Source organism: Armigeres subalbatus, chromosome 1 (genome assembly GCF_024139115.2).
Source record: "Armigeres subalbatus isolate Guangzhou_Male chromosome 1, GZ_Asu_2, whole genome shotgun sequence".
NCBI lineage: Eukaryota > Metazoa > Arthropoda > Insecta > Diptera > Culicidae > Armigeres > Armigeres subalbatus.
This window is the reverse complement of record NC_085139.1, coordinates 93,129,001-93,141,237: the sequence shown is the minus strand read 5'-3', so window position 1 is coordinate 93,141,237 and position 12,237 is coordinate 93,129,001. Positions and strand designations below refer to the sequence as shown.

The window sequence follows — 12,237 nt, the reverse complement described above, 5'->3', positions numbered from 1 at the left end:
ATATTTTCCCAAATAAATAGATATAATTGAACATCGGAAAAGATACAGACAATGTTCTTATAGCAAAATACGCGTCTTGAAAAGAAGACATTCGTCAAAAATCGAAATTAAAAATCTTTAACACTTTTTATTCGTTTTATTATCATCACCCTATTGCAAGATTTACGAGAAAAGATGCATTTTCTGTCAAAACTGCTCACTGAGTAGGTAAAATTGCTCTAAATCAGCCGACTAAAGATCTACAGAAAAAGTTTTGTTGGGAAAATTGATTGAGATAGCTGCGCTACAATTTTGTAGAACATTGCATGTATTCCTATTCTTTGATAGCACCATGATGATGGCCCTTATATTTACACCCTTGTAGACAGCGTAGCGTGCGGTTGGCATGGTTGGCCCCCGCCAAGGGCGCCATCCCTTAGGGGGCGCCGAAATCAAGAATTACGACATGAGAAATAAAACCCTTTATTGGTTAAGGGGGAAAATTAATAACCGTCTGCAAAGTCCAATGGTGGAGATATTTTAAGTAGTCTAGAGAATGATTTGGTCTTAGTTTTGACAGCTATTCTGATTTTATAGGACTTCCGGAACAGGTTACAAGCTGAATAAGAAAAAAAAATAAAGTCTCATGTTAAAGAACTTACATGAACAGCGTAAAGTTTTATTCCCAAATTGCATGAATTGAATTCTTTTCTATTTTTGCAACTCACCAGTGGCGCCGGGAGTTGGTGGGACAAGTAGTACATGTCCTAAACATGATTTTTTTTCTGGGTGGGACAGTCAAATCGTAGTCCTATCAGTGTTGGTAAAACTCAAAATCTCAAAACTCATGGATGATTCAAATCAAGCCTGAGTTGAAACGCACCCAACTCAGCACCTAAAAACTCATGGATGAGTTGAATCATCCATTTGCAGGCCTGGTAGCGAGTCACTTTTTAGTGACTTGGTCACTATTTTGAGGCTAGTCACTAAAAAGTCACTATTTGCATCCAAAAGTCACTAAAGTCACTATTTTTCGGAAAATGGTCACTAAAGTCACTATTTTTGCACCGCCTATTAGAAAATAAAGGCAAAATAAAAATCATTTGTACCTACTCTTATTATCAACCGAATCGAATGTAAATCTGGTAGCAATGTATAAATTTGAAGTATAAAAGCGCCTAGTGTACACCCAAAATGGGATGCCAAAAATGTCCTCAATTGAATCGCTAGAAATTAAGACTTTGATCCACAAACGTTTGTATGAACATCAGCGAATGCTTTATAATTGTTTCCGGAGGTGTATTGTGAGAATCGCCAGGTTACTTTCGATTCAGGTCAACTATGATCTTGCTCTTTACGAATGGAATTTGTTAAAATACGAATTTCTGACCTAGAGCACAGAGTACAGAATTAAGTAGTGTAGAATCCAGTTTTTTTTATTGAAACTGCTACAGATAAACATAAATTTATTCCTGTAACTAATATAGTGAACACAGCTTTAGCTGCATCACATGCCAACGCCGATGTCGAGCGAGGTTTCTCTGTGTCAGGGAAAATAATGAGCGATAATATGACATAAAGTACTTTAAAATTGTTTATGATTGTTGTCAAAAGTAATTCTGGCACAAGCCAGGCTAGACAGTGTTTTTACCATAAGTAAAAAGTTGCGGACCAACCACAAAAGGTCATAAACTCATAGACAAGAAATAAATTTTGAAAATTCATATTCTAGCATATTATGCACATAAAAGTATTTGTATAGAGTCCCTGTTTTGTAAACGTATGTTGGAAGCATAGAGAACAGTCACATGTGTCACGATATGCTTAAAAACTTATATGAATGCCTAACCACATAAATCAATCAGAAATTTCCCTTAAATAACAAGGTCCATAAAAACGTTCCTACAGATTTTTTACTGCACGAAGCCACAACTCGTAAATCAAATATCTAATATTAAGCAAAAATTATTGTATTCCAAACAAAAATCAGTTAAGTTAAACGTTGTATGCTAGAAACAGAAATGTTAAATTCGTTGAAATATTAATCGATAAAGATTCTTAAACTTAAAGTAATTAGGAGCTCAGAAAATAGTTCCAACGAGTTCCACCCTAAAACATCAACAGAATCGTTGTTTTCGGTGTACCCTATGAAATCATGTGCATTGCAGCTGCAACTATCCGCAACTTTGTGAGTTTCAATCAGTTGAAGTTGCATTAAATTAACTTCCTATTAAGAATTTTTACAGAGACCAAGTTTAGTCACACGAAATTTATACAAATATCCATAAAAAACTATCGAAAGGATTGGCCGACCCTACCTAAGCAAAGACTGTTTTGATGTCTTAGCAATACCGTTCTTCATGCAACATACAACAGTTAAACAATATAGGTAGCCGATTCCATCTTAAAATTTTATAAAATCTCAATTATATTGATAATAACATTTAAAAAAATGGGCTATGTTACGTTGCCGGAAAACTCATGAGGCAAACCGCCTTTTAGTTGGCAGCTCTTAGGGAACAACGCAACACGCATCGGCGGATCAGCATTTTGGTATGAGCCGTGCATGGAGACGCGTATTGCATTGTCAACTCCTTCACCCACTTTAAGCTCCTACTGTTATTGGAAAAATCTACCTATTGCTGGAAAAATCGTATTTTAAAAATTTCTTCATTATTTTAATTTATTTAAGTTTTTAACTACTAAAGATTTATAATTCTCTGTCTGTTCGATTCCCTGTACCGGGAATCAAACCCAGGCAACCTAAGCATGGTCTTGCTTTGTAGCCGCGCGTCTTACCGCACGGCTAAGGAGGAGGGAGGAGGAATCAACTAGATCATTATTTTTGCAGTTTCACGGAAAACTTTGAGCTCATATTATTATATTAAACATTATTACCACAAGGCTGTAATTGCTTCAAAATCGTTGCTGAAATTATAAACTTGTAACTAACTTCCTTTTTTTTCGTGACGACTGATATATACTTTTTTTGTGGTGTGACTAAATATGATTTATCATGGTCAAACTACAAGCTTCTGGCTTAACGAACGAATACCTTCTCCAATATCCAACTCCGTGGTACTTATGATGTTGTCGCTAAGGCGATGATATCTTGCTAAGTTCCATTCTTTTCCTGGTTACCGTGAAGATAGGCGTAATAGTTATCTTCGTGTTCTTATTTTTTATAAGTTTACGTCTTTTCTTGATTTATGATAGCATTCTAGATAAGGATTAAGGATAAATATGAGTATCGCTACATAATTTTCAATCTATGAATTACACCGTAACAATGCTAATGCAACTTGTAGATCACTATCTCGTTAGAAACTTTATGTAAAAGTCACTATTTGGTCACTTTTCCTGAAACTAAAAGTCAATATTTGGTCACTTTTTTAGTCATCGTTGGTCACTAAGTCACTATTTTGAATGGCATTCATCGCTACCAGCCCTGCATTTGAATCATCGTAGGTTTTCTTTTGTTCTCCTTCGTTATAAACATTGAATTGACGTTTGTCGCATAAAATATTAGACACTCTTTTATGTATAAGTAATAAATTGCCCCAAATTGATTTCAAATCCGTTTTTAAACCAAAATGATTTTTTGGCAAATGAGTGAAATGATGCGTTCTGGCATGAAAAATTCAAGCGTGATGCATTCCTTTAAATTCGCAGACGATTTCGTTCGCACGGGAGCGCTCGTTGATTGAGATTTATGAGTGATTTTACCAACACTGTGTCCTATCGATGATTATGGTTAGTCATATAAAATCATTGACTGGAAAGAATTTGTGTGTTAGCAAGGTAACTATAAAGTTAATCAGAGTCTAAACAACATTAATAGAGGTTTCTGGGATCCTTAAGCGATAGTCTACTGATTATTCTTCAGGACTTCAGATAAACCCAAAAGTGCTCTAAGATTACTTTTTATACTCTAAAGTTTTTCCATGGGTAAAATAGAAATTGATGAAATCTGCAAATGCGATTAATTAAAAATTTTAGAAGTTATAACAAATCATTAATAGGATTATTAGAAGACAACAGCAAAAAAGTTTTTGTCCAAACCTCCACAGTTTTATTGAAATCTGGGGAACCAGAAACATCCCAAATTCCGCTCTTTTTTTAGTCTTTAATTAAGGTGTTTTTAATCTACAGACTAAGTTCAACACCGGAACCAAATTCCGCTCTCAATCTGGCCCGTAAGGGATTATGAGCTCCCAAAAGATTCTTTGATGGGTCCACGACGTTAGGCATAAGGACGTTAGGCATAACCAGGGAATCAATTTTTCTTTGATGGGCATGCCGAAACAAGCGACAAAAGAGAACCAACGACAAAGCTTTGTTTTTGTCGGAGATAATAATGGCAAAGATCCGAACATTTTTGTCAGCAACAAAAAAGAAGACAATTTTGAAGCAACTTTACATCCCGTTATTTTTTATTATCTCTACAGCACTAGCTTCTGCTATTATGGAAATATTCGAGAATCTATCTCTGATTACAAAAATAGCATCGTATTATCGAGCATGCATGGCAAATGATTCTTGTCATATTATGTTCGGTTCGTATAAAGGCTTGTTGCGAGGTGCGTTTGTCAGTAACAAACTCTGTTGATGACAAATGGTATATTGTTAGGCGTTGCTCGAATATTGATTCACTGGGCATAACGGACGATAGGCATAATGTACGTTAGGCATAATTCTGCCTTCTTTATGTCATAGGCTGTTCTTCGCGTCATTTTATACGATTTTTTTTGGTTGTTTGCTTTGCATAGCTAAATCCATAATAAACTTTGCATAGCTAAATCCATATCCATCATACCGAGAGTAAATCTCTATATATAAAAATGAGTTTGCATTTACTTTGAGGCAATATAGCTCATGAACGGATTGACCGATTTACAAGATTTTCTCACTAAACGATGCGTCTTGGGCTCAGCTGTGTTTATACATACAAAGAGTTAGTGAAATTCAAGAAATAAGTTGAAACATTGTGAAAATTCAATATTGGGGCAAGTTGTGAGGAAACCCAATACGATCGCGCAAAAAAATGATCTAGAGTGTGACGTCGCAAAAAAACTCATAAATTGACATTTAGAACGGCAAAATCCGAGCAACGCAGGGTACGTTCTGCTAGTTTAAGATAAATTTGCGAATATCATTAAAAAAAATCCGAAAGAAGATCATAATGACCGCATTTGACCCAGCAACATTTTCGATTCCAGCAAACCAGAAACTCATACGATTGAGCCAATCCAATATTCGATGGGCATTAAATTTATTTATTTTTTCACTGGAGCTTAAAATAATTAAAGAACTCTTAACGAGGGTGTGTAATTGAAATAATGCCATCTAACAGCTTTGCTGAACATGTAACATCTGCAATTTTTGCAATTGTTACATATTTAGCAATTTTCGGAAGGCAATTTCGGCCATTGGATTATTTTCCCAACAGCCATTCACAAAATCGATCTGAGAAGGTACGATGGCGATTACAATCATCAATCAATTATTCCAGTAGTTTTTTTTATATCCAGCGTTGAATTTTATAGACCTAACTAGATCCAAATTACCGACAGACTCACTACAAAGTTTTTCTTTGTCCATTTTGCGATCTTTGATTGACATACTTCAGAGTTGGATTTAATAAGGTGTAGGCCTATGAAAACCCGTTTTTTGACTTGAATATTTCAGACATGAATTTCAATGGTTTTCACTGGTTTATTAATATTCGATCATAGGTTACAGAAATCATAAAGAAAATATGCAAAATATTATTTTGAACCTTTATTTCTTCAATGGACAGGAGCGGAAAGATTCATGAATAAAGAACTTTCAGTAATTTTAATGATCATTCAGCCCCTTCTAGCATTTTTTTACAGATTCCATACGAAAATCTAGAAATTCATACGACTTCTTACGTAGTCAATATCTCAAAAATTCTTGGGGCTGTAATCTACATACTACCAAATATTGACTGTTAATTGCAAGATCATAAGTCCACTAAACCTCTTACTTACTTTACTTAAATCTAAATTACTCTTAAAATGTGAAATATTGCACATTTTGATTTCTTTAGTAAGAAAGGGGCGCCCATTCAAGATTTCGCCAAGGGCGCTGGGAATCCACGCTACGGCTCTGCTTGTAGAACAACTTTTTTTTTTCTAAAAAATATTCCAGTAAAATACGAAATGTATAAATAAATTAGAGTAAATGGGGAATATGTCCTACCGGACCAATTAACTCCTAATCGTTTCACCACACACGAGCTTCCTAAAACAATCGAGTGCAATCATTCAGCCATGCATTTCATGTTCAAAGCTGCGAACCTGCTTTCAGCATTTATCAATTATTTAAATCCCCTTCTCCTTTTGATGTTGATTTATAATTTGATTCGTTTTCTTTTCATCTCTCTTTTATTTTTATGTATGTACCACCTACCCTTTTCGGTTCTAAATGTATGTCCCACCAACTTCTCTACGAATGCAAACGTTCTCTATCAATGTAAAAAAACCGTGCTTCTCGATGTCGCTGCCAAAAAAACACTAACTCTGTGCGAAAATCGCCCAACACCAGCGGAGCTGTGGTCCATCGGCATGGACGAATTCTGCGAAAACGGAACGGACTACCACCGTCACAATCTTCCGGTGTTCACCTTCTACGATGACGGTGACGACAGCGAATCCAGCCGGGCACGGTTCCCCAGCGACACCGATCTGCCAACGTACGGCAGCATGTTCGACACGGCGGAGAAAGAAAATTTCAAACCCATGCCCAGCAGAAACCTAATCCATCCGGCGATGCGACGGGCCAAGCTTGCCCCGAAAGACGCCATCGTCACGAGGAGCAAATCCTTCCAGGACCAAAGCAATAGCATTCCAATGCGGCTGAAAATGCTGCCATTCCTGCGGGCAAAGGACCGACCCAAGGATCGTCTCCGCCATTCGCCGCTCTGTGATGGATCGTCCAACGTGTCGTCCTATGGGTGTCCATCGCCGATGCTGTCGACGCTGAAAGTCGGCTCACCGGTGACGTCAGCATCAACCTCGGCCACGGCTTCCGCGATAACAATCCCCAACGAGGAAATCATTAGTGGCGGCGTGCACTGGCACGGGTCCAGAAGCAACGGCCAGCACCAAGGGGACGTTGACAACCCGGACGAGGAGGAGGAGGATGGCGCGGTTCTTCGGCGAAAAGACACTGGCGAACGGCGGGTGCTATCCTACGGTGACGTCAGTAGTTTTGTGTTCATCGATGAGGACATCGACAACGACGGCTACGGCTATGAGTACGGCCAAAGAAATACTGTCATAGGTTCTCCACCTGAACTGAACGACGACGACGACGACGACGCTGACGTGGTGGTGGTGGAGGATGTTAGCGATGCAAGTACTAAATTAAATGCTCGTGAAACTGATGCTCCCAAAGTGGGGCTGACGTCGGCGGATAAGGGGCGGACTGACAACGATGACGACGCCGAGAAAGGAAATCGACGACGAGGTCATCTGCTTGGTAGAATCTATCGTCGGATGCGCAAGTGCTCGATGGGATGGAGCAAAACGGGACATCGAAGAGGTGATTTGTTGTTCTTTTTATTACATTTTATTGATTTTGTTTGATTGATTGATTGAGCTTTGGTGTTGATGTAAAGATTTTATTTCTATTTTTGTTATACCTTATTTGAGTGTGTTTCTAACTGGCTAATACAATGGTGGCGTAAACGCCCTAATCAGCTAACAATGCCTGTCATCGCTATTGCTTAAAAAATTGACACTCGAGTGAGATCTCTTTATAGGTAATTCTACTAACGATAACTCGATTTAGTTTAGTAACCAAATAGAACAAAAACATTTCAATATTTATGTTATTGTTTATGGTTTTAAATAATTTATCAAAGCAAAGGTACACAGAAAACATGAACAAGACACAGATTAAATCCAATTTTAGTTCGAAAGTCAACAATGATTCACCTTCTACCTTTTTTCTCAATCATATTTTTACCGCGCTTTGCCATTTATAGGGTAAACTGGGGTAATATGCACCCCCGGGGCAAAACGACCTTTTGACATTTTTAGTGGTGTTTCAGACTAATTCCAAGCAATGTTTACTGCTGGATTGGTAGTTCGAGATTCGAACTAAATGCGCCGTACTAAAAACTCTGTGAAAACTGCCGAGAACATCCTCAAAAACTCCAAAGGGTCGTTTTGCCCCGGGGGTGCATATTACCCCAGTTTCCCCTAACAGGAATCGTAAGTAAGGAAGAGCTGATTAGGAAGTGCCCTGGCGTGAGCACACCCTTTTCGTCGGGATTCTCGAATGGCGGTGTGAGCGGCCGGGAATTCATCGCGGCCTCGATTTGAGTGAGAACTGTGGCCATGTCTTCAAATGACAACTTTTGCTTAGCCAACACTCGAATTAGGGACGCCTTGGCAAATTTAACTACAGCTTTCCAAAGGCCGCCGAAATTGGCTAGATTGCGCTTGCGCAAAAGATCGTAGAGCTTCCGGAGACGTTTGTTGGCACCCTTAAAGTTGAGCCAATTGTCTGAGTGGATCTCGGAAGAGAGACCTCGACGTGAAGAAATGAATCGCTGCAGTGCAGCGAGGAAAGCCGAAGTTGTAAGGTCCCCAACCAGCTCGAGGTGGACCGCCTTCGTGCAGAAGCACACGAAAACGGCGATATACGCCTTCTTTGCTGCTGCTCGGCGATGCACAGTCTTAAGGTAGACTGGCCTGGAGTAATCCACGCCAGTGGGCGATGACATACTGACGCGTCGAGCGATGCGGCGCGCGTCCAAGCACTCGTAAAACCGAATATCATCAAGAGAAATTCTTTTGTCTTGGACGCGTTCGCGCACGCACACGCCTGAGTATGTCATCGGCCAGTGACAGCGAAGGGGCGAGATCGAGAGGGTGCTGTATGGGGTTTTGGAAGTTGGGATATCGGGACAGGGCTGCTTCGGAAGCTACAAATGTAGTTCCGGAATGTGTGAGTTGCCAATGCCTTACCACGTAACGGCCAGTATTCTTGCCGAAGCGGGGCCAGAATGAAGTGCCATTTTGTGGTATGCGATTGCTACTTGTCGGGTAAACGAATGATTACTGGGGAGAATCATGTGGTGCCAAACGGAATATAACTCACCAGTTAGTTTCAGCCGAACATCAACGCGAAGTATATGCCTAGCTGATCCAGAAAAGGGTGAAGGAGTTTCAGTGACGAGTAAGCAGGAACAAGTCGATGGTTGGCGAGAGCCTTGATCTCCACAGCAAAAGGTTCCCGTTGCACACAGCGTACTAATGCGCATTTTGGCTCTTTTAGTTCCGCAACGGTGAGTTCCAGTGTCATGGGGCACGGTGCTGTTGCTTGCCAACTTCTGATGAATCTACAATAGCCGGCGATCTACAGAAGCTTCCAGTTGCAGGAGTATCGATCTAGTAGCGGATGGGGATTGAGGAAGTTTAGGGATCTACCACAACCAAAACGTTTTTCTTCTTCTCCAGCAGTTCTTCCAGCAGTATTCCAGTAAAGACAACCAGTACGGACCGCGAAATAAGCGCTGTTTGTTGACGACTTGCTTGTTGACTTTCTGCATCACTCCTCATGAATCGAGGTAGGCTAGATTTTCAACTCCCTTAAAATGGTTCCACCGGTGTCCTTTCGTTAGCTCCTGGATGTGTGAAACGCGATTTGCAACGAAAGTTGGTCCAACATACGGCGGTAATTTGAGCCATGGCAAGACAAAGGTAGAATCTGACCAAATCCAAGTTTCGGTATCCTCCATCTTCAAAGCTTTGACGGTAGCATGATACAGTTTTGCGCCCAGATGAGCACCGCAAAGTTCTAGCCTCGCTAGAGTCATCTTGTTTAGACTGGTTGGTCGGGATTTGGCTGCTAACAGCTCCACTTTGATGTGTCCAACCAGGTCAATCGAACGGGCTTATATGAACGGGCGTGTACAGCCTCCGAAGCATCCGAAAAAACATGAAACTGGACTAGCAACCCTAGCAGCACACATGTTCCACATAAGTTACTCCTGAATCGTGGGATAGACACACCTTCAGCATTGGATACCCATTTTCATAGCTTAAAACCTCCTTTAGGCATCAGCTACTCCAAATCCTGCCGTAACAATATGACCTCCTGCACTGAATCCGCACCCCCGATGTAATCATAGACGTAGAAATCGTTGACGATCGCAACCTTCGCTCGTGGATGATGATCGCCTTCGTCTTTTGCCAACTGATGCAAACACCGCGTTGCGAGAAACGAGGATGGAGCTAATCCAATCTCCACATGATACGCAGTAGAGAAGTGTCGTCGGGATGATATTTTCAGTCAACGGCTATTCTTCTCTACTCTACTCATACTATTCGTGGTGCTAATGTTTTCGATACTTTGGCTTTTCTTTACGTTTGATATAAGCGCAGTGAAGTTTTGCCTCGGAATCCTCCAATGATTTGCTTCGAAATCCCTCGACGAATTGCTTCGAAATTCATTCGACGATTCGCATCATAATACATCGACGGTTTGCTTCGGAATTCCTCGAATATTTAGTTCGGACTCCCTCGACAATTCGACGATTTGCTTTGAAATCTTTTGATGATTTGCTTCAACGATTTGCTTCAACATCCCTGAAAGATTCCCTTCGGAATCAATGGAGGATTATTTACGGAAACCCCGTCGGTAATCCTGGAGGATGAATGACATCTAAAAGATTCTCATTTGAATCTCTGGAAGATTCCCGTCGGAATCGCTGAGAAGCAAGATGAAATTACCCCCCCCCCCTTAGGCATCAGGGCTAGTTAAGGTACCCCGGGGCAAGTGAAAATACGGGGTAAGTGGATACTATGGCTACTAATTAATCGGTGAACGTTTTTAATGGTGAAAATGTTCTAGAAAGATGAAGCAGAATTATCAACGAATTTGCCAGGAATTCATTCGAATTCCTCCATTAATTCATTCGAATTCCACCAGGAATTCATTCGAATTCCTCAGGAATTCATTCGAATTTCCCAGGAATTCATTCGGAATTCCCCAGGAATTCATTCGGAATTCCCCAGGAATTCATTCGGAATTCCCCAGAAATTCATTCGGAATTCCCCCAGGAATTCATTCGGAATTCCCCCAAGAAATCCATTCGGAATTCCCCCAGGAATTCATTCGAAATTCCCCCAGAAATTCGTTCGAAATTTCCCCAGGAATTCATTCGGAATTCCCCCAGGAATTCATTCAGAATTCCCCCAGGAATTCATTCAGAATTCCCCCAGGAATTTATTCGGATTCCCCCAGGAATTCAGAAGGAATTTCTCCAGGAACTCATTCTGAATTCCTACAGGAATTCCTCCAGGAATTCATTGTGATTTCCTTCAGAAACTCATTCTGATTTCCTCTAGGAATTCCTTCTGATTTCCTCCAGGAATTCATTCTGATTTCCTCCAGGAATTCATTCAGATATCCTCCAGGAATTCATTCAGAATTACCTCAGAAATTCATTCAGAATTTCCCCAAGAATTCATTCGGAATTACCCCATGAATTCATTCGGAATTCTCCCAGGAATTCATTCGGAATATCCCCAGGAATTCATTCGGAGTACCTCCAGGAATTCATTCGGACTTTCCCAGGAATTCAGAAGGAATTTCTCCAGGAATTCATTGTGATTTCCTTCAGAAATTCATTCTGATTTCCTCCAGGAATTCATTCAGAATTTCCACCAGGAATTCATTCAGAACTCCGCCAGAATTCATTCAGAATTCCCCAGGAATTCATAAGGAATTTCTCCTGGAATTCATTCGGAGTTCTTCCAGGAATTCATTCGGACTTCCCAGGAATTCAGAAGGAATTTCTCCAGGAATTCATTGTGATTTCCTTCAGAAATTCATTCTGATTTCCTACAGGAATTCATTCTGAATTCCCCCAGGAATTCATTCTGATTTCCTCCAGGAATTCATTTTGATTTCCTCCAGGAATTCATTCTGATTTCCTCCATGAATTCATTCTGATTTCCTCCAGGAATTCATTCTGATTTCCTCCAGGAATTCAGAAGGAATTCCTCCAGAAATTCTTTCTTAATTCTTCCAGGAATTTATTTTGAATTCCACAGGAATTCATTCTGAATTCCCCCAAAAATTCATTCTGAAGTCCCCCAGGAATTCATTCTGAAATCCCCCAGGAATTCATTCGGAACATCCCAAGGAATTCATTCGGAATTCGCCCAGAAATTCATTCGGAATTCGCCCAGAAATTCATTCGGAATTTCCCCAGGA

The 12,237-nt window shown here is 40.2% G+C and overlaps 1 protein-coding gene across 8 annotated transcripts in view; it reads left to right on the top strand.

Annotated features, from left to right (window-relative positions):
• The window catches only part of LOC134202643 (diacylglycerol kinase theta), a 164,604-nt gene that overhangs the window by 76,801 nt on the left and 75,566 nt on the right, over nucleotides 1–12,237 (top strand). For 5 of the 8 annotated variants that reach the window (XM_062677662.1, XM_062677687.1, XM_062677672.1 and 2 more), the window contains one exon: nucleotides 6,550–7,548. The exons of the other annotated variants lie outside the window; for them this stretch is intronic. In XM_062677662.1, the coding sequence (XP_062533646.1) occupies nucleotides 6,550–7,548 (999 nt within the window). The remainder of the gene's footprint in view (nucleotides 1–6,549; nucleotides 7,549–12,237) is intronic. 8 annotated transcript variants of the gene reach the window in all.